Consider the following 25,074-nt stretch of genomic DNA (forward strand, 5'->3'; position numbering starts at 1 on the left):
AGATAGCCAAGACTACTGAGCACATGTCAAGAAAATGCAGAAGCTGTGTTGAAGTACTCCCACTACCAAAGGTGGGAGAATTTGAGCAGCCAAAAAAGAATAATGACTACTACTGGCTGAAATATATTGATTATATAAAATTCATAAGGTCATAAAAATAATGGAAACAAGAAAGAAAAAGTTCTCAAGATTTGTCTGTCCCCTTTGCAGGTGGCTGGTGCATCAAATTAATGCTCTGAAAATTAGTGATTCAAGTAAAAAAGCTTAAGGATTTCTCTATCCTGTCTGTATAAATTGTATCTCAGGATGCCCAAATTACCTTAGTGGTTAAAGAACGATTTTTTAAGCAAAAGATACTTAGTTATTACATGTGGAAGAAGTGACCAAATTATAAAATCTCAGTTTTTCATCCCCCAAGGAAATGAATGATTCAGGCAATTGTTATCAAAATGGATGCAAAGGCTGGGCATGATAGCTCATGTCTGTAATCTCAGCACTTTGGGAGGCTGAGATGGGCAGATCACTAAAGGTCAGGAGTTTGAGACCAGTGTGGCCAACAGGGTAAAATCCTGTCTCTACTAAAATACAAAAATTAGCCAGGCGTGGTGGCAGGAATCTGTAGTCCCAACTACTCAGGAGGCTGAGGCAGGAGAATTGCTTGAACCTGGGAGGTGGAGGTTGCAGTGAGCTGAGATTGCACCATTACACTCCAGGCTGAACAACAGAGCAAGACTGTCTCAAACAAACAAACAAACAAACAAACAAACAAAGGATGCTGAAAGGATTAACTGAAACATTTATAGGAAACTGGATATTTGAAAGGTGTCAGGGTACTCATCCACAGTAGAAGGGAGGAAAGTCAGCATTGTAATTAGGAGATTGCTGTCTGCACCACCCGATCAATCCTAGCCTGTCTAAAAGTAGGACACCCAGACATCACGTGCCTCCTGGGAGAAGCAATATGAAGTTGACAGCACCACCTAAAATATTCTTGCAAAAATCTTAAGCCTGAGTCTCATTAAGTTTTGTAGGCAATACTAGGGACAGAATGAATTAACTAAATGATGCCACAAGCTAACAATTAGAAAAGTCCAGAATGTGGGACATTCCATAGGACCATTGACTCTGTTTCCTTAATAAATCTCTTGGCTTAGACGAAAAAGCAGAGAGGACTTCTCTGTAAAAAGACATTTTGAAGATAATCAGGAAAATTAAAAAAAAACAACAACAGGGTATTAGATGATAGCAGGAAATTATTGCAAATTTTGCTAGGAGTCATCAATATTGTGGTTATGGAGAAAATGTCTTATTTTTTAGCAATGCTTATTGAAGTATTCAAGAGTAAAATGTCATAATTCCTGGGCTTTGCTTTAAAACAAATATGATAAATATGGCAAAATATTAAAATATTAATAAATGTTAATCTAGGTGCTGGAAATATGGGGGCTCATTACATTATTCTCTGTCTTTTTTTTTTTATTTTTTTAATTTTTTTGAGACAGGGTCTCATCTGTCACCCAGACTGGAGTGCAGTGGCACAAACATAGCTCACCACAGCCTCAACCTCCTGGGCTCAAGAGATCCTCCCACTTCAGCCTCCTGAGTAGCTGGGACTGCAGGCGTGCACCACCATGCTTCGTTAATTTTTGTTTTAGTTTTAGTTTTGTAGAATTGGGGGTTTGCCATGTTGCCCAGGCTGGTCTCAAACTCCTGAATTCAAGCAATCCTCCCATGGTGGCCTCCCAAAGTCCTGGGATTACAGGTGTGAGCCACCACACCTGATCTCTTTAGTTTTATATATGTTTAAAAGTTTTCATAATAAGAAGTTAGGCGCAATAAAATTACTTACAAATTAAGCTCTCAAGAGTAGTTCAAAATATAGAGAAACCTTCACACTGCTTTTAAAAATATGCAGATATGTAAATATGAGACATTTTCATAAGGACTAAAATCATTTTTTGCATGTATTAAAGGCTTTTCTTGATAAACAATGTCTATGTAATAAAAAGAAGAAAGGAGAGGTAAACAGGCTATACTATTTTATTTGTTAGGGATACTTGGCTTTATTCTACTTTCAGAGGTGGGACCTGGAAGAAGGCTGAAATCCATCAACTAGAACTACAAGTTTGAGATAAATATGCTGTTATAATTAAAACGTAGTTACTGTAATATAATTGCAAAGTAATACAGAAGTATACAGTGTGCCAAAATCCTAGACAAGGAGAGTGCTTTTTAGTGGCATTATGCTGAAATCAAATGAGGCTTATACAATTCCCATTGTTAAAGCAAAATGCATAAACTAAAACCCCAAAATGCAGTTAATCTAATTTTAATGAACAAACAGCAGTTGTGCTTCCTCAGTCCAGGTGCAGCTTCTGACAATTTACACCGTTTTCTTCCCATGATCTCCTTACAGACATTTTTAAAGGCTTTTTTTTGTTTTGTTTTGTTTTGAGACAGAGTCTCACTCTGTCACCCAGGCTGGAGTACAGTGGCAAGATCTTGGCTCACTGAAACCTCCACCTCCCGAGTTCAAGCGATTCTCCTACTTCGGCCTCCCAAGTAGCTGGGATTACAGGCGTGTTTCACCATGTGTGGCTAATTTTCGTGTATTTTGTAAAGATGGGGTTTCACTATGTTAGCCAGACTGGTCTCTAACTCCTGACCTCAAGTGATTTGCCTGCCTCGGCCTCCCAAAGTGCTGGGGTTACAGGTGTGAGCCACCATGCCTGGCCCATTTTTAAAGGTTTATTTGTGAGTTTATTGGTGTATTAGTCGTTTCCACACTGCTACAAAGAACTGCTCAAGACTGGGTAATATATAAAGAAAAGAGACTTAATTGACTCACAGTTCCACATAGCTGGGGAGGTCTCAGGAAACTTACAATCATGGTGGAAGATGAAAGGGAAGCAAAGACCTTCTCCACAGGGCAGCAGGAAAGAGAGAGCTAGCGAAGGGAGGAACTTGCCAAACACTTACGAAGCCATCAAATCTCGTGAGAACTCCCTATCACAAGAACAGCGTGGGGAAAACTGCTCCCATGATCCAATCACCTTCCACCTGGTTCGTCCCTCAACACCTGGGGATTACAATTCAAGATGAGATTTGGGTGCAGTACAAAGCCTAAACATAATCAAACAGCAAGTGAATAGGTAGGTGTACATTTGATGATGCTTCTAGTGAGTAATATTTCACTCACTACTTTTGAGTGACAAGTGCCTATTTAATTAGCTTAGAATTTTATATGTAAACTCCACAGATTTAGGGTTTGAATATACTAATCATTTGGGAATTGTCTGTTTTGAGAGTCAAGTTTATTTTACTGAAAAACCTCATAGAAAGACACACATGATCTTGACAGACTTGCCCATCAGGACCATGATAAAGGCCATTCTATTTTAAACTCAGATGTTTATGTTTGTAGTAATATCCTTCGCAATTCCGAATTGCTTTATGCAGAAACTGATATTTAAGCTCTACAATATAGAAATTCACCTCTGTCTCCCAAGGAAATTTTTTTATTACATCATTAGTACTAGAAGTGGTATTATCATGAAAAATGATCTTTAGGACAGATTAAAAATATATTACTCAAATAGCAGACACTTGGGTGGAATGTTTTTCTTTCTTTCAAAAGCCTTGGCTAATTAATCATTAATGAGTATTAGAAACAGCAAACAAAAAACAAACTACAATGAATATGTCAAAATGTATTTTACATTTTCCCTAATAGAGGCATAGTTTTCTACCTAGCACCTCATTCTCTGTTAGTCTGGGAAAGATGTTTGTTTATAGTTTCATTTGTAGTTTGTGTTATAATAATAAGACAGAGAAGCTCCATAGGTAAATTTCTGTAGTATCAAAGTGAAGAATAAATAGAGGCTTATGAGTAGACCAACCAGAAAAAAGAAATTAAGAAGTAACACAATAGTAGTAGTAGTAATACTACATTAAGCAATTACTATGCTAACATTAAGCATAGTAGCTAACATTAAGCATAGTAATTAATTGCATTAATTGCTTAGCTAACATTAAGAAATTACTATGTACCAAGTAACTATGCTGCTATGGTTTGAATGTGTCCCATAAAGTTCATGTGTTGGAAACTTAACCCCTAATGCAACAGTATTGGAAGATGGAACCTTGACTAGGTGATTAGGCCATGAGGGTTTTGCCCTTATGAATGGATTAGTGTTATTATTGTGGGAGTGGGTTAGTTATCCAGAGAGTGGGTTTCTGATAGAAGGATGAGTTCTGCCCACTTCTCTCTCTCCTTCATACCCCCCATCTCTCTCTCTCTCTCTCTCTCTCTTACCTTTCCACCTTCTACTATGGGATAATGCAGCAAGAAGCCCTTGCCAGATGCAGGTCCCTTGACCTTGGACTTCCCAGCCTCTAGAACTATAGGAAGTAAATCTCCATTTTTTATAAATGATCCAGTATTAGATGTTCTGTTATAGCAGCACAAAATGTATTAAGAGATATGCTAAGGGCTTTACAAGTATTATTTAATTTAATCATCATAATAACTCTATACAGTAGGTACTTATTATTTATTTATTTGAGACAGAGTCTTGTTCTTCTCACCCAGTCTGGAGTGCAATGGTGCGATCTCGGCTCACTGTAGCCTCCGCCTCCTGGGTTCAAGAGATTCTCCTGCCTCAGCCTCCCGAATAGCTGGGATTACAGGTCCCCGCCACCACAGCCAGATACTTTTTGTACTTTTAGTAGAGATGGGGTTTCACCATGTTGGCCAGGCTGGTCTTGAACTCCTGACTTCAGGTGATCCACCTGTCTTGGCCTCCCAAAGTGCTGGGATTACAGGCCTGAGCCACCATGCCTGGCCTGCAGTAGGTATCATTATTATTGCATACATGAGGAAACTGAGACACAGAAGGGGCAAATAACCATCCCTAAGCAGATGGCAGTTAAACTCCAGAGCCTATGTTCTGAAGTCTTAGACAAGAACTTTTGCTAATCACAGTCACAATATTACAGAAGATTGTAAAATTTCCAGTGGAATAAGCAAAGAGTCATAATCCAATGGGTCAAACTGCCTGTTTAAAAGTAGAAGATGGAAAATCACAAGGAATTTCTCAACACACACACAGACACTCATGCAGACATACACACTAAACACACAGACATGTGGAGAAGATAGAGATCTATTACGGTCCCTACAACCATATGCTAAAATGTATTTATTCTTTCGACAAATATTTAGCCTTCTACAGGGGCCTGGAATTTCAGGAGAGAATAGACAAACTTGATTCCAATCCTACAGAGCTTGTAATCTGTAGAAGAAGACAGATGTTGAATAGACAGTACACAAATAACTAGGTATATATTTACTGGGGTCAAAGTCTCATGAGGTAGAAAAGCACAGTGCTCTGACAACATACCAGGGAGCCCCAGCCTGCACCTCCCGGGAAGAGGAAGTGGGCACGTGTATAGCCATGAATCAGAAGTGGAGAAAATCCACGTAATTATTGTGATTTTCTGCAGTTTGATCTTTCAATTCAAAAAACTGATTTTCACAGGAAAGGCAAGGACTTGTGTTGTTTTAAGTATTTTTGTACTTTGTTATTTCTTTACATATGTAGCATGGTGGCTGGGTTGAATTTAAGCGGCTCTCAGGGACGTCCGTGCCTGTGGTGGGGCAGGTAACGGGGAGCCTTCAGGAGATCTAGGGCTTCTAGAAAAGGAACTCACTTCTGCTGGGCCCAGATATGTCTGAGCAGGTCCGGGAAGCTGGTGTGGTGGCCACAGGTCTATTTGCAGTGGGGCTGAGGATGTTCCAGAAAGGGCATTCCTCCATGAGGAAGAAGGTAATAGGTCTGATGAGTTCAAAACCTGAGGGAAGCTTTGACCCATGCAGGGGAGGAAGTCGAGATTCTGCCGCAGCACAGTGGCCATTCCACGAATCTTTTCCCCGGCCCCCTGGATGCATGCTGGCTCTTGAGTCGAGGGGGGCCAGCTTTCTCCCACAGAATGTATAATTAAGAGAAAAGGGGCATCTTGCCCCACTGCAGAGCAGAGGAACCGTTGCCTTTCTGGGAGAAGGGGGATGCCTGCTGAGACTTGCTGAACCTGGCTGTGCACAGCGATTTCAGGGCCCATTGGAGAGATGCAACAGCAGCTGCGCCTGGCAGGGGTGGGAGGCTGGGAGGTGGGGTGTGGGTGACCACGTAAAAGAAATGCCGGGTAGAGGCTGCGAGACTTAATCTGGCAATTTCCAGAATTAGATGCAAGGAACTTGGCAGGAAGTCAGAGGTCCTGCATCAGTGGGAGCTACAAACCGGCACAAAAAAAAAAAAAAAGAAAGAAAAAATTAAATTGTCTCTGTAAACTGAGGGGTCCTAGGGAAACTTAGGTTAGATGTAAATGAACAAATGAGTTGGTGTGGCGGCCTAAGTCTATTGGAAAGCTCAGTAGGTTTATTGATGTTCTATCGATTTCATTATTCTAAAACTAAGTTGAAATTAGAACTACTTCTAATTCAGAAAAAGGGCTTGTTTTGCAAAGAAACCTCTGGTGTTTTATAGTAACTCATATATAACTGTGAGCAGTAGAGGATGCAGGAATAGTGAACCCTGTTTTTCTTTTCTTCGTAGAGAGATCTTAACAGCCTAAGCAAATACTCACTGGAGTTTTCACAAATAAAACATAGCAGAGAAATACCCAGGGGGATAGGTTTTCCCTCTAGTATGAAAGGAATTAGTGTAGTCAATAGAAAAGGAAGCTGTGTGTGAAACCCCAGAGTGTAGCACAGGGTTTTCACACAGGGAAGGGGGGGCTGAAAATACCAAAGATGACAGAATCCAGTGGTGAGACGGTGGCGTATCAGGAGCGCGCTGTGGTATGTGTTTAACCCTTAGGCTGCCATGGTGCTTTCATAGTGTGTGTGTATGATTTTCCCCAAATAAATACATACTCTGTGATACATAATAAGGCAAAATCCCAAAGGGTCCTTCCTTCAACTATTATACAGATGAAAACAATGAAAAGCAGTTAAACATAAAATGGACATAGGTTAGGCGTGGTGGCTGATGCCTGTAATCCCAACACTTTGGGAGGCCAAGGTGGGAGGATAGCTTGAGCCTAGGAGTTTGAGACCAGCCTAGACAATATAAGGAGACCGGTCTCTACAGATAACAAAAAAGTAGCTGGGCATAGTGGCTGTGCCTGTGGTCTCAGCTACTCGAGAGGCTGAGGTTGCAGGGAAACGTGATCGCGCCACTGCAATCCAGCCTAGGCGACAGAGTGAGACCTGGTCTCAAAAAAGAAATAATAAACAAGCAAAATGGATATAAAAAAATAAAAGGGATAAAATAGGATAATTAGGTAACAGTCTCTTTTAGTTCAGTAGCGTCCAATCTTTCCTGACCTAGAGCTTCTGGTCTTGCCTGGAGTCCTTTGCTTAGTGAGATGGTGCTACAGTCAGAGGGCACATGTGTAATCCTGGACGTGTGTGTATCTAGTTTTGTGAGGCTGGGGGGACACAACGTAGCCTGTCCTCCTCCACACACACACTGTGGAAGTCCCTGCACTCAGCTGGGTCTCCCAATTTGGTCTCAGGGAGCAGTGTGTGGTAATAACCGAGACCGTGTTCCAGACCTACCAAGGCTGGAGATGAATCAGCTATAGACCAACCAGTGGGGAGCTGTTTCAGTTATTTTAACTGTATTTTTCTTGCCCATTGATTTAGAACACCCACCTACATTCATTTATTCTTAAAAAAAAAACAAAAAAAACCAGCCAGGAGTGGTTACATTCCCAAAATATTAGTATTGTGAGCCCACTTTTGTTCTTTTGTAGGAACATGCTCTATTATATCTTGGTCTTGGAGTTCTGTAAGTACAGCATTTTTGTTGGCTAGACAGTGATCTGCTTGTATGTTTTAATGCTTGCTTTATTCATTTCTGAATTAAAGAAATTAATTTTGAGACATGTAACAGAAGCTACATGATGGTACTGTCATCTGTGTTAGGTTTCTTGGACTTTGGTAACAAAACAGGAACGCTCTCTGAAGTCTGGTTCCTCCTCCTCCCCATCCCTTTTTGAAGTTAATAAAAACACTTTGTGTGCAGGATGGGTTTTTCCCCCATTTGACCCTAAGTTAAGAAAATACATTAAATAGATTGCAAAGTTCCATTTTAACAACTCTGAGATGTGAAAAGAGGCAATAATTTGGCCATGAGAAACCTGCACAAATAATGGTTTCTTGGGTTTTAAATAAAAACGCCATAGGGACATTGCTTTTGTACACATTGTAACGATGCGCCAAAAAGTCATGAAGAATGACAAACTAGTTCACCTATCAAATATGCAATAGAACTTTCCAGAACACTCGAATTTGAAGGCTAGATTATTTAGGGATTGGGGAGTGGATGAATTGGATTACTCCTGCTAGTAGCTGGCAGGCGTGTGAGTAACTTACTGCATCATTAACTAAGAAGGAGGTGCTGTACCCATTATTTTCCCTAGCATATATTTCACCCTGAGATGCTCTGTCCAATGACATGGCAAAGGTCAGTACCAAGTATTAGCATTTTATTCATTTATACTCTCATTCTTTTCAAAAGATTGAATGGCTGCAGCAAAATACAGCTAAGATGATGTCCAAATCTCATTCCTTCCACTTCTGTAACACTGGATCTAACAAGCACATTTTCCTCGTCTAATAAAATGGAGATTCAATTTAGACTGTCTGCCCCATTAAGGCTGCTCTGGTGGCCGGGCACGGTGGCTCACGCCTGTAATCCAGCACTTTGGGAGGCTGAGGCAGGCGGATCACAAGGTCAGGAGTTTGAGACCAGCCTGACCAACACGGTGAAACCCTGTCTTGACTAAAAATACAAAAATTAGCCAGGCATGGTTGTGTGTCCTTGTAATCCCAGCTACTCAGGAGGCTGAGGCAGAAGAATCGCTTGAACCCGGGAGGCAGAGGTTACAGTGAGCTGAGATCTTGCCGCTGCACTGCAGCCTGGGGGACAGAGCCAGACTCCATCTCAAAACAACATCAACAACAAACAACAACAACAACAACAAAAAAACACTGCTCTGGTGAACCAACAGAGGTAGAAAGCATGTGAATTGTAAAATGCTCTATCAATGAATGAAAGGCATTACTGAAGGGCTGGACATCTTATGGACATTTAGTCAGTAGTAGTTGAGGGCTACAGCATCTTTGGGCTCTACTAGAAAGTGAGGAGTTTTAGTGACTCATCTCTGTGCCCCGAGCCTATGGGTGTAAAGGGTGGAAATGGCATTTCTGAATATTTGAGGAACCCTCAGTGTCCTAGATGTCCCATTTAAATCGCCCAGAGTAAGAGAGAAAACAGAAACACGGTTTGATTTTAAATCAAAAGTTATGATTTTATTTTTAATTTTAATACACCAGGAAAAAATATTTTTTTTAATGTCGTGAAATAAGCACTTGAAAATAACAACTTCAACATTGCTGTGATTTGCTCTGTGAGGCTTATATGGGTGGGCTTCCATATGAACATAGGCTCTGAGGTCCCCAAGAAGCTGAATCTTCCAGTGGTTTTCAAGATAGCAGCAAGCAACCTCCTGCCTCAATATGCCCAGACAGGCAGACCTGTTTGAAACGAATATGACCAGGGAGGACTATTAGGCTACTTCTGTGACCTTGGTTTTTGTCGATTGAAATAAAGTCTCAAGTGCTACTAAGCATTGGGAAAGTAACAGCATTTAAATACCAACGTGAGTCAGAACCCTTCACATCCGGCCCAAATGGGTTATAAATGTGGCTTGACCCCGACTTATGGGACCAGTTCTTAATTTAACCAGTTACTTCAGAAGAGGTTATTACGATGCAGTTGTGGGTTTGGACGTCCAATGAATATATCTTACCGTGAGACTTTTGCCTGCCCAGCCTAAAATCAAAAGTGCCATTTTTGAGATCTCCCAAGCCCCACTCACGAATGTGCTCCCACTGTCCATCTAACTTCTAGAACAACTTCCACATCACTTCTTTTAAAAAGTGTCATTCAGGAGGAAGGGAAGCCTGAGAATTCTCCCCTGCCGTCTGTGAGCCCTGAATTGTCAAAGTCTCTGAGGATGAGGAAAATAACTTGATGATTCAACAGGTTTGTGTATGTTCTTCAGTGCTCTGTGCAGGTGCACTCTACTGGCCTCTTCAGCCATGAGTTGTGCCATATGGTTCACAGATGTTTATAACTGGAGTCTGCCACAGCAGCATTCAAGAAAATGCCGTGACTGCACTGACACTTGTTTTGTGTAAGTCTTGGATACCAGCATACAGAGGCTGTTGGCTCATTGGCACACTGGGACCTACCCCTTCATACTGATTGTCGGAACAAAATAGGGCATTGTGATTTCATCAGCTCTCACTTTAATGTGTATACACCACTGGCCAACTGTGGTGGTGGATCTTGGCAGAGTCTCTTCCTGATGGCAATGAGTCTGAGGCACAAAGAATCAGGTGTTGTATAGAAAAGAGACAGAATGACATTTTAAAAGCTGTGGGAGACAATGACTCACAGCATGAACACAGGCCTTACAATCGTCCTAAATTGAGAGCAAGGTATTTATTACCGAAAACAGAGACTAGAGAAAGACACTATATTTGATTACTGGGACGTTCTGGGCGCTCATAAAACTCTGACATGACATTATTTTTCACAATGGAAACTTTTAAGGAAATAAGTGTCTACAAGAGGTGGACATGGACCATGCTTATACAACTTAAAGCTCTGAACTCTGAGAGGCAGAGTCTATTTGTTCTCCATTCTCCTCATAGCCTCTTGAATCAGACCTTGGCCAATCCAGTTACTCTGTTAAAGAATCATGAAGCAAACCCCCTCCACACCAAAAAAAAAAGCCCTCAGAATATGCCCTAGCTGCCTCGGTTGTGTGACACATACATGGTCTCTGAGTAGAGGCTGTACTGTATAAAGAAAAAATAGTAACCTGAGCATCTTGTCTCTCCCAGGTAATTCAGAATCTGGGACTATGGCCAGACTTCTGAAACATTCTATTCTAGCATCACTCTACTCCAGGAGCTTTGTTACTCTGATGTGACAGGCTTTACCTTATGAAGATGCTACATCTGATTAAAAAAGACATTCTGGGCCAGGCACAGTGGCTCACGCCTATAATCTCAGCACTTTGGGAGACCAAGGCGGGTGGATCACTTGAGGTCAGGAGTTTGAGACCAGCCTGGCCAACATGGTGAAACACTGTCTCTACTAAAAATACAAAAATTAGCTGGGCGTGGTGGTGGGCACCTGTAACCTCAGCTACTTGGGAGGCTGAGGCAGGAGAATTGCTGGAACCCGGGAGGCGGAGGTTGCAGTGAGTCAAGATCGCGCCACTGCACTCCAGCCTGGGCAACAAGAGCAAAACTCTGTCTCAAAAAAAAAAAAAAGAAAGAAAGAAAAGAAGACATTCCGTGAGTCTCTTTCTGTTCTCCTAGGTTCCCACTGTCTTTCTCATCAATTCTACAAAACCCACTCATATGAAGTTTCTAACTCAGTCCAGATACATTAGTCTCTTTTCTAATCAGTTTCTTTATGTAAGCAGAGAGGTGGAGAAGCGAGAGGATATAATCAAGCCTTTCTTTTCCCTCTAGCAATGTACATGTACAGCATTACCTCTTCTCCCTTTACTTTTGTAGTGGAGCAAAATTAGAAGGATGGGAGTAAGTGACTTTGAAGAACAACCTCAATCATGGTTTTAATTTGGTACTTTGGCCTTCCATTAGATGTAATATGGTAGTTACTCTTTTCCCATAAGCAACACTAGAAGGTCACATAAACCCCCTGCTTTATGAATAGAGCACTTCTCACTAGAACTTCATTGCAAACTCATGGGCTTGGGTTGATGCTCAGACCTAGTGTATGAAATTGTGTGTGTGTGAAATAAAGGATTTTTTTAGTCCAAGAACAATGTTTTCACCATAGTAGGGTTGGGATGCAGTGGAAAATCTTCAATAGAAAGATAATCTATTGCAGCATAGTGGGGCAGCTATAAAAACCTGCCTGCCCAAGTTTTTCTGGAATGTTAACTGACAGCAGGATTATCTATGTGGCAGTCAATTCTCTGGTAGGTTTCAGATTTGTCATGGGCCAGTGATCCAGCCTCGTATCTTGATATGATTAAAGCAGCTAAGCTGAGATGTTAAAAACAGTGCATTGAACCTATACTACCAAAATTTCGTTTTGTTTTTTTTTTTAAAAAATGTGGCTTTTTTCCTCCCATGATAAACATTGGAAATGCCTTTAGATATATTTAGCTAATTTTAAAACTATTAAGACATTCACCCTGTAAACAAAAATTCCAAGTTATTTTACAAGTAAAGACAAACATGAACCTAATACCAAGATGAAAGTGCTTTGGAAGTATCATTTAGAGTCTTTTTAAGATTTATGCTCACTTCCGTATTCTAAGCTGCATTAAGAGATCTGTAATAAATCACTGAATTAAATAATTAAATCAACCAGATGAGCCTCCAATGGGTCTTTCAATTAAACTCAAGTCAATTGTTAAGTGGCCTTCTCCTCATTTTAATTATTCTCATTTTCTGTTATAAGGAAAAAAGGCTTATTGCACGGTATCATGTATTTGCGAAGCTCGAAATAACATTTGCGTCCTAAGCATCTATTAGTTCTTATAACAGGACCTGTCTTTTCAGCTCATGTCAGATTTTGCATAATTTATAATACATTCCTCCATCAATTGTATCTCATCTATTTACCAACTTCAAGACATTATAGACCGCTCAGAATCATTTAACACAGATGTAACAGCTTTCCTCCCCTGCGCTGCCCCCCCCCCCACCCATTTCTTCCAGTCATGACTTGGTTTGCATGGATTCTTTGTTCACTGCTCAAACCATTCACACAGAATGGAATAAAACTTTATTCTTTTTAAATTCCACACATAAACGAGATGCCGAAAAAGCCCTTGCCATCTCTGACAGAAAAGCAGAGCAGCTGTTTCATGAACGACAGCACAATTAAAGCTAAAATAATATAAAAATAATTTGAAAAAATCCCTTTTACTGTACACTCTCAAAGCAAGAAAGAGAAACAACAGTTTTGTGTTTCTTTTTTTTCTGCTAGCCAGAAAATGTGTTTCTATTCATTTGGGCTTTGAAGTTCAGTGTACCCCACATGTGTGTGTATGTGTGGCTGTGTGCGTGGAATCTATGCAGTGTAGAAGCCCCTAATCTTTTCACCTAGTTTGCCTAATCATTAAGCTACTTAACCAATTATAACACTATTATGTCACATTGAACCACTTTACATAATTGCTTCCTTGAAATACTAGGAACATTGACACATGTATTTGGCTTGTAAAGGACTGAAGTATTACAGATAATATTATCCAGTTTTTTTTTTTTTTTTAAAGAATATGGCTCTTAATAAATTGATTTTGAGTTCCAGAGCAAAAGTCCCTTCTAAAACATTTCTGAAGCTGACTTGAAGCAGGGTGAATATCTTCTGATTTGGCCAAAGATATGACAAGTGTTTCATATCACTTACAATTTGAGGGATAAGTGCATAGGGGGGCCCTTTGTTGTCAACTGTTTTCAGCCAAACTTGCCTTGAAGTTTGTTGTAGTATTGCCACTCAGCCAGCAGAGGGCACTTTACACACCTCTACATTGCTTGGGGAGCAAATGCAGATGATGCAGAAACACAGTGTTCCCCCAATATCAGGAACAGCCCTGTGATTTCCTTTTGGAATTCACAAAAATATCGAAAATATACGCTGTGCTATGTTTCATTTGGAAAGTTATGAGTGTGTGTGAAGTCAAACAGGGAGGGGCATACACACCGTCCGTCTCTCGAACTGATCTTCGAGTCACCTCTTTTCCCACTGCCTTTCTCCCTTTTCTAGCTCACTGTGGTCCTGGGCCGGGCCTTTTGACGAATACTACACAACCTGTTTTCACATTGTTTGGTCAAGTGTTTATCTTTTCGATTCTGTATTTACTCTTCTGTTCAAAAGCCCGGGGCAACTGAACAAAAGGATAATGCTTCATATCTCATTTAAGAGTGAAAATTACAGTTCAACTCTCAGAAACGCTCTGGGATGGAGCTGCCCCCATGGGACCTGGGCTGCACTGTTTCCATCCTCCCAGGAAGAACCCTGGGGAACTATTTGCCCCCTTTGGTTTTGGCAAACTCACTAGCCTTGAGGCTATGCAGTGAAGATGAAGTTAGTTGAAATATAGTTGTTTACATCTGTTTTCATAAGGATGATTAAGACATCTTTTCTCATGGGGGCTACAGCAGCTGACATTTCTTAAAAAGGCTTTAGTTTCTACAAAAGCATTATTGTTCTAGACATACACCCTGTGTCTCTTTCATTTTTATCTTTTCTATTGGCTCCAGTTTAGTGTCCATAAAGTTAGAAAGGATTGTGTGTGTGTGTGCTCGCACAGTTTCCAGAGTAAAAATCTTTCATCTTAGAGAAATGTGACACTTAGTAAATACATTTTTTTCCTATGTGTTAATAGCCTTTGTTTGCCTTTGATTAGTCTCCTCTGCCTCTGGCTTGCTTTTGTTCTCCCTTGTCCTAGAGTTGACAGATAAAGAGGGAATGGGGTCTTCCAGCAGCAGTGCTTGGAGATGGAGGTGCACTCAGTGAGTCCTCACCCTAAAAGGATCATAAACTTACTGGGTTAAATCAACCTAATTATCCCTAAGCTGCCTTGGGTTTTGTGTTTGCTCATGTTTTGTTTTGTTTTAGCTGCACCACGTGTGATTCCTTGTGCCATTTTCTTTTGTCTATTATTTTTCTTGATGACCCTGAGCTATGGCTTCCTCCTCAGTTCCAACACTATTCAGCTTTCGTTGTTTTCCTCATTTTGCCGATGTAGGCCTCAAAGAAGAAATGGCAGAAGAGCACAAGGTAGCTGAGGTACATGAGTGAGGACCAGAAGATGTTCTGAAAGTGAGAGTAACACTGGTCATGCTGCATCCAGTAGAAGACCAGGTAGTTAACCACACAGCCCATCAGCATCTGAGTGATCTGGGACAAGGTGATGAACATGGCAAACTTCCGGGAGACTCGGAAACCTGCCGCCCGCAAGGCATAGTAAGAGTACATCACGGCGTGCACGCCATAGTTCATAGTCATGAACCAACCTCCCCCGGCAACCATGTCTTTGTAGGAGTACCAAGAGTACAGGAGCACAGTGATGTGGTGATACCAGTGCAGGAAGATCAGCTTCTGCTTCCTCAGAATAATGAATATTGTATCTCCTGAAAGACAAAGGGGAAGAAGGTACGTGAGATCTTTGACCACCAATAACGATGACTTACAGTTTTGTAAGAGGGTAGACATCCTGAGCTAGGACTGGATGGTTACACGGACGGGATTAGAACCCGGGACTGGTACTTACTAGCTCTGTGACCCTGGACAAGTTACTTGTCCTCACTATTTCTAGTTTCCTCCTCTATACAAATGGTGATAATTTAAAAGAGTAGCATGGAATTGCCTGAGGATTAAGTAGGATAATGAGCATGGCCCTCCTCACACACAGTAGGCAAGCAGCAAATGTTTCTTTCAAGGTATTTCACACAAAATCTTATCCATCATTGATCTGGAAGGGACATTAACAACTATGTTGCCAACTCCCAACTCAACTATACATCTTAGGAAGTATCACCTGGAGGGGACTGGTGACTTGTCTTAGATCATTTATCAATCAAAAGAAACAGACTGGAACTCAGGTGCCCAGCAAAATGTTCTAAGGCCTCTCTAAAGTAGTAAAACCATAATTTTTCTTTGGTACATGACAAAAGGTACCCCTCAAACATATATCCTTGTGAGCTCCCTGTAAATTGCGAAGCCTTGCCAAATGGCAGTGAGAAAAGTAAAATCTAAACAAAAGACAGAAAAAGGGGGACAAAAGTCCTCTTCTATACACATTCGCTGACAAGGGTAATAGGAATATTTTATACCAGTGAATCAAGTGAGGAGAAATGGAAAATAACAGTTTTCATTTTATAGAATTAACTGAAAAGCTTTCCAGGATCTATCAAAATTTTGTCTAACAATATCCCTTTGAAGGAAAAGACCATTGCTTCTGAGGCAGGGAATTTATACTATGAAAGCTAGAATTATGCTGAGGTGGGTAGATGCTATGTATCTGCAATGCTTCACTGAAAAGTCTCAGGGCTCTGAAAATAGACTGTAGAACATTCACGTAAAATTGGATGAAGAGCAAGCCCAGTGAAAAATACACCCAATTACATTATCGAGTAAGAGAATAAGGGAAGATACACTAGGATGTGGGACAGAAACAGGCTAATGCAGGTGAATGCGTCTTTCTCCTTCCTATCTCTGTGGTTATGAGACATGGGAAAAATCGACATCCTTCATGACGTTTGGTGAACTCAAACCTGGCTTCTTTTTGTGTAAAAACAAGAGTTAGAAGATTCTTTTAATTTTTTATTTGTTTTTGAGATAGGGTCTCGCCCTGTCACCTGGATGCCATCACAGCTCACTGAAGACTTGATCTCCTGGGCTCAAATGATCCTCCCACTGCAGCCTCAGGAGTAGCTAGGACTGCAGGCACGTGCCACCAAGCCCAGCTGATTGAAAAAAACTTTTTTAGTAGAGATGAGGTCTTGAACTCCTGAGCTCAAGCTATCTGCTGGCCTTGGCCTTCTAAAGTGCTGGGACTATAGGTGTGAGCCACCGTGCCTGGCCCTGGATCTTCTTCTTCTTCTGAAATTTAATTAAGCGCAAAAAAAGCCAGTACTTATTCCTGCCTTATCCCTCATGTACTTCACAGATGGCCTAAAACGCTTGCACCAGGCAAGGTCAAAGCATGCTGGGCTATGGGGAAAGACTTCTAAGGTTCTAATGACAGTGGCTAGAAGGATACAGATGGTGCCCCATTCCATTCATTAGGAGAGCTATTAGTTTATTTTCCTACTAAACTGTTAAACAGTATTATTTCTTATTTGTTTACAACAGAAAAAGAAAGCTGGCTGGGTGCTGTGGCTCACGCCTGTCATCCCAGCACTTTGGGAGGCCGAGGCGGTGGGGCGGGGGGGGATCACTTGAGGTCAGGAGTTCGAGACCAGCCTGGCCAACATGGTGAAACCCCATCTCTACTAAAAATATAAAAATTAGGTTGGCATGGTGGCTCACACCTGTAATACCAGCACTTTGGGAGCCCGAGGTGGGCAGATCACGACGTCAGGAGATTGAGACCGTCCTGGCTAACATGGTGAAACCCTGTATCTACTGTAAAGCAAAAAAAAAGAAAAAAGAAAAAAAAAAGTAGCCAGGTGTGGTGGTGGGCACCTGTTAGTCCCAGCTACTCTGGAGGCTGAGGCAGGAGAATGGCATGAACCCGGGAGGCGGAGCTTGCAGTCAGCCGAGATTGCGCCACTGCACTCCAGCCTGGGCGACAGAGTAAGACGTGAGACTCCGTCTCAAAAAATAAATAAATAAATGAAAAATAAAATAAAATAAAATAAAAAATTAGCTGAGCATAGTGGCAGCCACCTGTAATCCCAGCTACTCAGGAGTCTGAGGCAGGAGAATCACTTGAACCCGGGAGGCAGAGGTTGCAGTGAGCCAAGATCACGCCATTGTACTCTAGTCTGGGTGACAGGGTAAGACTCCATCTCAAAAAATAAATAAATAGGAAAGTTGTCAGTTGTCATATTTCTGAACTTACTATCAAATTTTTGTTGAAGTCATCTTCTCTCTTGCAAGATGCCTGATTTTTATGGTGTCTATAAATGTCAGGCAGGCTAACAATGATGGATGCTGATGGTAACACTCATACTTAAGGGACAAAACTGGTGTCAGGAGACCCGGGGTCTACTTTTCAGTGTTAAACTGTGCTATTTTTGTGTGCCTGTCAGAGATCCACCGTTTCTGTATAACTACTACTCTGTGCCTCCAATCCCTCTGTCGACAATAACGTAGACATAATCAATTCCAGCTACCTTTGTTCATAGTGTAAAGAAGGTAGATGTCTAAGAAACTGTATGTTTAAAACAAATTGGGCCATTTATAATTGAATAGATGCTTTTATGAGTCTGTTAGCATTAACTAAAATGTAAATCCCCATACAATTCCAAACACATTATAATAAATTTGTCATAAAGTGATATGCATTTCATCCTAATTCTTTAGTTTAACTCTATCATCACTTTTATATTAAAATTTTATTGTCTAAAGAATGATTAAGAAAAACCATATTAGAATGGGCCAGTGTGGGATGGAAAGCGGAAGGTAAAGTTCTGGAGTGAAGAAGGGCTTTGTGTTTCTCCTGTCTGGAGGTGAGGGTGTATCTCAGGTTTATCTGAGACACGCTGGGTGTTTCTAGTTACTTTAAGGAGTGGAGTGGAGTGGAGGGTAGGAGGGGAGAAAACATGTCCCAAAATTTCAATGACAAAATTAACTTAAATTTGCTTAGTAGTTTTTTCCAGAACACATATGCAGGATGGTGGGTGCAGGAATGAAACTAAGCGTCTCGCAGCAATGGCTCTGGAGCTGATCAGTAGTACCATTCAATGCTCTATCAGGGTTACCATCCCCAAGACTGCTGACCCAAACAGTAGTAGTTTCCCTCAAGCAGGGGGAAACTGGTGGGGCTCCAGAAGAGCTAACCAAGTCCACGCACGGTTTTGGATATGGCAGCTGAGATGCATCAGTCATGCCACTCTAGCAGGTACAAATTAGTTTTCCTCTAGAGTCCTCTAGACTCTTCGACGTTTCAGTCATGTCATTTTAGCTACCTCCTGGCTCATGTTTTCTTTATCATGATTTCTCTAACCTTTGGTCCAACTATTATCATGGAAGAGTCAGCATTCAGGCAGGGCATGGTGTTCCTTATACCCAAGTGTCCCTTCTTAACTACACCTTTGCAGCTGCAGGAAAAGCAACAAGCATTTGGAAATTCCCAGGGTGTTCTTGGCCACCAAGAGACACAGAGAGGCTACTCCGTGTGTGTGGTTTGTGACACACAGCTGAGTCCCTCTTCCCAGAGCCAGCTAGAGTGCTGCTGAGTCAGAGCTTCAAAAACAATGACATGCTCAACTGAGCAAGGACCTGGGCTCACAGCAGATGTTTCCAAGTTCTAACAAAACAAAATCTCAGCAGGTTTAAATACAATCCAAATAGTAGGTGCTCAAAGATTCGGCACACAAAGCAGGTTAGTGGCTCTCTTCCTCTCACTTGTTCTAGTGGCCTGCAACCCCATAATTCACTGAAATGAGCACACGGTTTTCTGCTGAAACAGAAACTTCTTCTTGCTATTTATTAAGAGTTTAGTGAAGGGGGAGTTAGTGTAGAATGAGAAGCATTTCAGTTGGGGAAGATGCAAAAGTTCTGGAAGTCGATGGAGTGATGGTTGCTCAACAATCTGAACAGTATGTATATTTTACTGCAATTTAAAACAAGAGTTTGAGTTTGTAGGAGCTGGGGGGATACAGTTGCAGTATTGTACATGGAAGAACTGTTTTTTTCCTCACAAGATCTTTTCCTTTTGGTGCTCATAAGAGTCCAGAGTCTTAGAATATTGAAAGGTAAAATTTGGGACCTAAAAATAAGAAAAGTTCTAAATAATCCAAAGGGGTAAATCTCTCAATAGTGGAGACAATAATAGTGGAGGCAAGATTTCCCAACTACACAAACTGCAAAGAAATTTAACCTCCAAAATGCACGGGAAAAAAAAGTCATCCAGGCAAACATGTTGACTACGTAAAGACCTAGGTCTGCTTCTCTTGGAGACACTTGCACTGATTTTGGACCTGTTTTGAGTCAGCAGTTAACCTCTGAATGGCCATTGTCAGAGGAGCTCCAGAGTATTTGAAGAACAATATCCCATATTTTAAAATGTAAAAAAAAAAAAAAAAAGTATTCAGGGCATGAAAATTATCTCTAAAAAGGGTTTGAAACTATATGAAGAATTTGTGTTACTAATTAACCTCATTAAAGAACTACGTCAAGATTAGAATATTATTTTTCCCAACACTTCAATCTCATATTTTAACTACAGAGGGATCAATTATTGGATAATCCACAAAGGACTACTTCAAGTTATTGTGATGAATGAGTCCTTTCCAGGGAAAGGGATTATCATGCTGGCAGCACACCACTCCTGTTGACTGCAAATAGGAGACTGGACTATGGCTCCTTTGGGGCTCAAGAGGGAAAACTGTGTTCAATTACAATGTCTGCCATGAGGCTGAGGGGAGTGGACATTTGGGCCTGGATTAAATTAAGACAGGTGATATTAAGATCATCAGCATCAACACAACCAAGATAGAGGATGAAAACATGAATACCTCTGGTTGCTACACTAATAGGTCTTCTCTAGGTATCCTAAAAGTCAGGAGGACAGAGAGCATACATAGGTCTGATTATGTCTTTCAAGGAAATTCATCACTATAGATAGCTTGAGGTGGCGTTTCAATAAATTATTCCTCCAAAAGGTAGAAAGGACTACTTTTGTTCTCAAGCACCTCAAATACAGCTGCATATAACTCAGAACACAACACAGACGAGTATTCCTTGCCGGGAAAAGGCATTTCTAGAAGAAAACACTGAGGCTGCTTCTGTGCGATCTGAGGCTTAAAGGTCAGACGTATCATACCATTTCTTATTAAAAGAAAAAATTTGGGGGGAGGTAGTAAAAGGTAGAAATTGTTGAAGTGTTCAGGGGAAATCACATGTTTCATGCATTTACTACATTTCTGTAGCTGTAGTCAGGCCTTTGTCAAAAAAGATAGGAGAGGCCGGGCGCGGTGGCTCAAGCCTGTAATCCCAGCACTTTGGGAGGCCGAGACGGGCGGATCACGAGGTCAGGAGATCGAGACCATCCTGGCTAACACGGTGAAACCCCGTCTCTACTGAAAATACAAAAAAAAACTAGCCGGGCGAGGTGGCGGGCGCCTGTAGTCCCAGCTACTCGGGAGGCTGAGGCAGGAGAATGGCGTAAACCCAGGAGGCGGAGCTTGCAGTGAGCTGAGATCCGGCCACTGCACTCCAGTCCGGGTGACAGAGCGAGACTCCGCCTCAAAAAAAAAAACAAAAAAAAAAAAACAAAGAAGATAGGAGATTAATAAGGTTACAAATAGCATAAAAGTCAGAGGGATATATTTCTCAACTAAAATAATTCAAACTTTAATAATGTGTACATTTATTTTAAAGAAAAAAAGCCACAGCCGGGCACAGTAGCTCATGCCTGTAATCCCAGCACTTTAGAGGCCGAGGAGGGCTGATTACCTGAGGTCAGGAGTTCGAATCCAGACTGGCCAACATGGTGAAAACCCTGACTCTACTAAAAATACAAAAATCAGCCAGGTGCTACGGCACACACCTGTAATCTCAGCTACTCGGGAGGCTGAGGCAGGAGAATCGTTTGAACCCGGGACGCGAAGGTTGCAGTGAGCTGAGATAGCACCACTGCACTCCAGCCCAGGCAACAGAGTGACACTCTGTCTCAGGGGGAGAAAAAAGAGTCACAAAACCCCAAGAGTAAAGAATACATGCTCACACTCTCAGATCAACCCCAGTTTGAGAACAAGTGCTCTGATTCAGAAACTCTATGAATCAAAGCAAATTAAAATATTCTCATATAATTTTAAAATTCCCCGAAATACCTCTTCAGATTTTTCAGGCATTGTCTGTAAATCCAGGGTGAAAACCACTTCTTTAGCCTATGACTTCATACCTAGTGGTACCAATACCTCCTGGGGCCTGGTTCATAAAATCTGTATTGTAAAATTCCTTTTAGGTAAAGTTGCCATTCTATTTCAGCCGGTGCTTAACATAAACGCATTGAATGAATGACTAAATGAATCCACACTAATGCATTTTAGCCTGAGACCATTTTCATAGGCTCCGTGTGTATAGGCGTATGTGTGTCGGGGAGGGGTGCAGGCGCGCACATGCATGCGGTAGTTATCTAGTTATTTTGGACTATCTTTGTACCTCTGCCCCTCTTAGAAAAGGTTTTCAGGAAAACTTTTCTTCTGTTGTTCTTCCCTTGTTTTTGACCTGGGATGACAGTAGCTCAAACCAACTGTCATCTACTGGTAAACAGCAGGTTTCTGGCTTTCAGTGGAAGGCAGCTGGGTTGCTGGCCTGCACCCACCAGACTCTTCCCATTCTATCTGAAGAGACACAGGGCATGAACAAGGAGCACCTTACAGAGACTGCTCATAGCTTATATTGCAGGTGGTTTGTAAGGAAAGTATAACCTCGATCTCCCTCTTTAGGAGAAACAGGAGAGGGGACAATACATATTAGGTTGGTGCAAAAGTAATTGCGGTTTTGCCATTGAAAACCATGGCAAAAATCGCAATTGGTATCTTTTGAACTAAATATGTATAATTCTTAATTGCAGGTTAAAAAAAACCCCAGAACCCCAGAGGGTGACCAGGTTTGCCTTACCAGTTTGTACCTGTACAATCTGTACCAGTTTGCTAGTATTACTCATGGATGTACTCAGAGCTTATTGTCACCACTAGATCTCTTTCTGTGTAAGTAAAGACATTTTCCTGGAAAACTGTGCCCACATCAGCTCCTTGACTTTCCTATTTCTGCTAACCTGTGCCACACTTACATTCAAGACCATTAAAGAGTTGAGGGAAAAAATACAGAAATCTACAAATACAGCCTGTATTTTCTATTAATTTCTAGAAGGTAAATTTCATTCCCCTTCCCTAAGGCCAGTCTTGATGATTAAAATCAAACACCACCAGAGCCCAACCCTTAGCATTTGTTAATGAGAACATGAGGGTCCCCAAATGAAAAGCTTAATTCCTAATCTGAATCCTAACTCTACAGATGAAAGTACGCTCAGATACGGGACTTGGAAATAGCTGTGTTGCTCCTTTTTCCCCCATATTTTAATATTAGCTCAGCTCAGTGGGCCTTTTAAAGGGGGCTGTGTACATTTTATAAGTCCCTGGAGGTATATTTTTAGTAGAGCTCAAAAATCAGCATGTTTGGTATAAACTATCTGCTGTTAATATGCACAATGTAAAATTATTTAAAAGGAAAGAGGGAGTGAACAATAGAAAGCAGAAGTCAGTCAAGAACTCAAATTCATTCACTGTAACTTTCCTGAAACCAACAAAATAGGACCTTCAAATTGTTCCTTTACTCACTAAATAAATATTGTGGAAATGTTGCTACAAAGAGAGGGAGAGGAAATGGAAGAAGATACTCACCTAGTTCGGGTGCTTTGCTTAGCACAAATGCATAAGCCCAGAATTTGCTGACAGGTCCATTGTAAAAACCCTGGTCACAAACTGACTGCTTCAGGCCTTTGGTCATCAAAATGTACACCATATAAGCACCAGTTCGAAGAGCACCGAATATACTTCATAATGAAAAGAGAAAAGAAACAGCATTTAGGAAAGTAGTTTCACTTCTCACATTAACCATATTTAGAAGACTGGTTTGCCACTGGCAGGAAACAGGCATAAGAATCATAATATTTGTATTTCCTTGAAAGCATCTAAAAATGAGCAAATACAATGACTCAAGCACTTTATTCTGAAACCATACATGATACCACTTCCTCTTCATCAATGTTCCAAAAAGAGGTCATGAGAAAGGGTAATAGATTCAGGGCAGGATGTCATGAAGAACGCTGGTGACCTTTGAGTTTCAGCTTGGAAACTATTCCTCGGAGAGCAGATGGGCGTGGCTGCAAACTCTTGGAATTACCTCACTTTTGCCCTGTGCCAGGTCATTCTCCAAGTTCCACTGGCTCTACTTCCTGAAAACCTGTTTCTCTTTAAGCAAACTTTTCCTCTACTTCTGGACTTGCCTTACCAGCCCAGGCTTTTTGGACTCTCCTTGGATTTCTCCAGCAGTCTCCAAATTGCTTTCTACTCTCTGATCCATCTTTCTCAGAGAGTCAGAATGAGACTCCTTCAAAGCTTAGCTCTGTCACCTCCTCCAGGAAGCCCATTCAGGCAGAGACAAGTGCTCACCCCCTGAGCTCCCAAGCACCATGTGCTAATACCGCCCCAACACTGCTCTTCAATGCTCTGTGATGTGTTTATCTCCACATAGGCACAGGTGCTCAATACAGATTGTTGAAAAAGTGAAGAAAAAATGAATGTTTTAAATCAAGGAACTGGTAAGGAAACAGGAAGTTCTGGAACACATTAGGCTCAAGAAACACAACCTGCTGTGGGAAAGCACTCGGCAATGGGGACAAGCAGTGCTGTTATGAAGTGAGCCCCGTAAGTGTACATCCCGAAGTGTGTGAACCACGCCCGGGCTGAGAGGAGAGCTGGAGGACCATGTGGGGAAAATGGATCTGTTTAGCCTTTTCTGCCACAAAGGGCAGCGTCTTACTCTAGAAGTCTGTTGAGAGATCAATGAATGAACGAACAACTGTTGAATTGGGAAATGGAGACTTCTTTTCTCCTCAGAGGTAGTTTTTTATTTAAAATATCTTATTTAGAGTTGCTTTAGAATAAATCATTCCACTAGGCTAACCTGTCCAGAAAGCATGCATCTGCCAACTAGAACTAAAGGTCAACTTTGTACAGAATCAAAATAATGAAGTTTAATTCCTGGCAATTGCCTATTAAGTTGGGTCTTTGTAAGTAGCTTCTCCAAAGGTATGAAGACTCCATCAAACGGTATTACTCTTTCCAGTGTATGAAATTGTCCTGCAGAGGATTACTGTCATTTTACAGATATACATCTTGTTTAATCCTTTAGTGGTTTTTCTCTGCACTTAGAATAAAAACCTCAACTCCTTTATCAGAATCGACAAGGCCTCTCTGCACTGCCTCTCTCTCCCCATTCTCCACTCTCACCTCCTGCCATTCTCTTCTTGCTTGCTGTGAGTCAATCACTCCAGCACTTTCAGTTTTCTGCCTCAGGACTTTTGCATTTCTCCCCTGTTCATAACAAAACTGGCTTCATTTTACTTTCTTATCTCAAGGAAATGTCTCCTCCCAGTGGAATGACCTAAGTTTTTTTTGAGACGGAGTCTCGCTCTGTCACCCAGGCTGGAGTGCAGTGGCTGGATCTCAGCTCACTGCAAGCTCCGCCTCCCGGGTTTACGCCA

The 25,074-nt window shown here is 41.4% G+C and overlaps 1 protein-coding gene across 4 annotated transcripts in view; it reads right to left on the reverse strand.

The window, feature by feature from the left end:
- Window positions 1–12,537: 12,537 nt before the first annotated feature.
- ELOVL6 (ELOVL fatty acid elongase 6) overlaps window positions 12,538–25,074 on the reverse strand; it is a 163,051-nt gene continuing 150,514 nt past the window's right edge. For all 4 annotated transcript variants that reach the window (XM_011945766.1, XM_011945767.1, XM_011945764.1 and 1 more), the window contains 2 exons: window positions 23,210–23,361; window positions 12,538–15,262 (listed from right to left, as the gene is read on the reverse strand). In XM_011945766.1, coding sequence (XP_011801156.1) covers window positions 14,838–15,262; window positions 23,210–23,361 — 577 coding nt within the window. In that variant the 3' untranslated portion in view covers window positions 12,538–14,837. The remainder of the gene's footprint in view (window positions 15,263–23,209; window positions 23,362–25,074) is intronic.

The sequence above is a fragment of the Colobus angolensis genome, unplaced genomic scaffold (genome assembly GCF_000951035.1).
Source record: "Colobus angolensis palliatus isolate OR3802 unplaced genomic scaffold, Cang.pa_1.0 Scaffold244, whole genome shotgun sequence".
Classification (NCBI taxonomy): Eukaryota; Metazoa; Chordata; class Mammalia; order Primates; family Cercopithecidae; genus Colobus; species Colobus angolensis.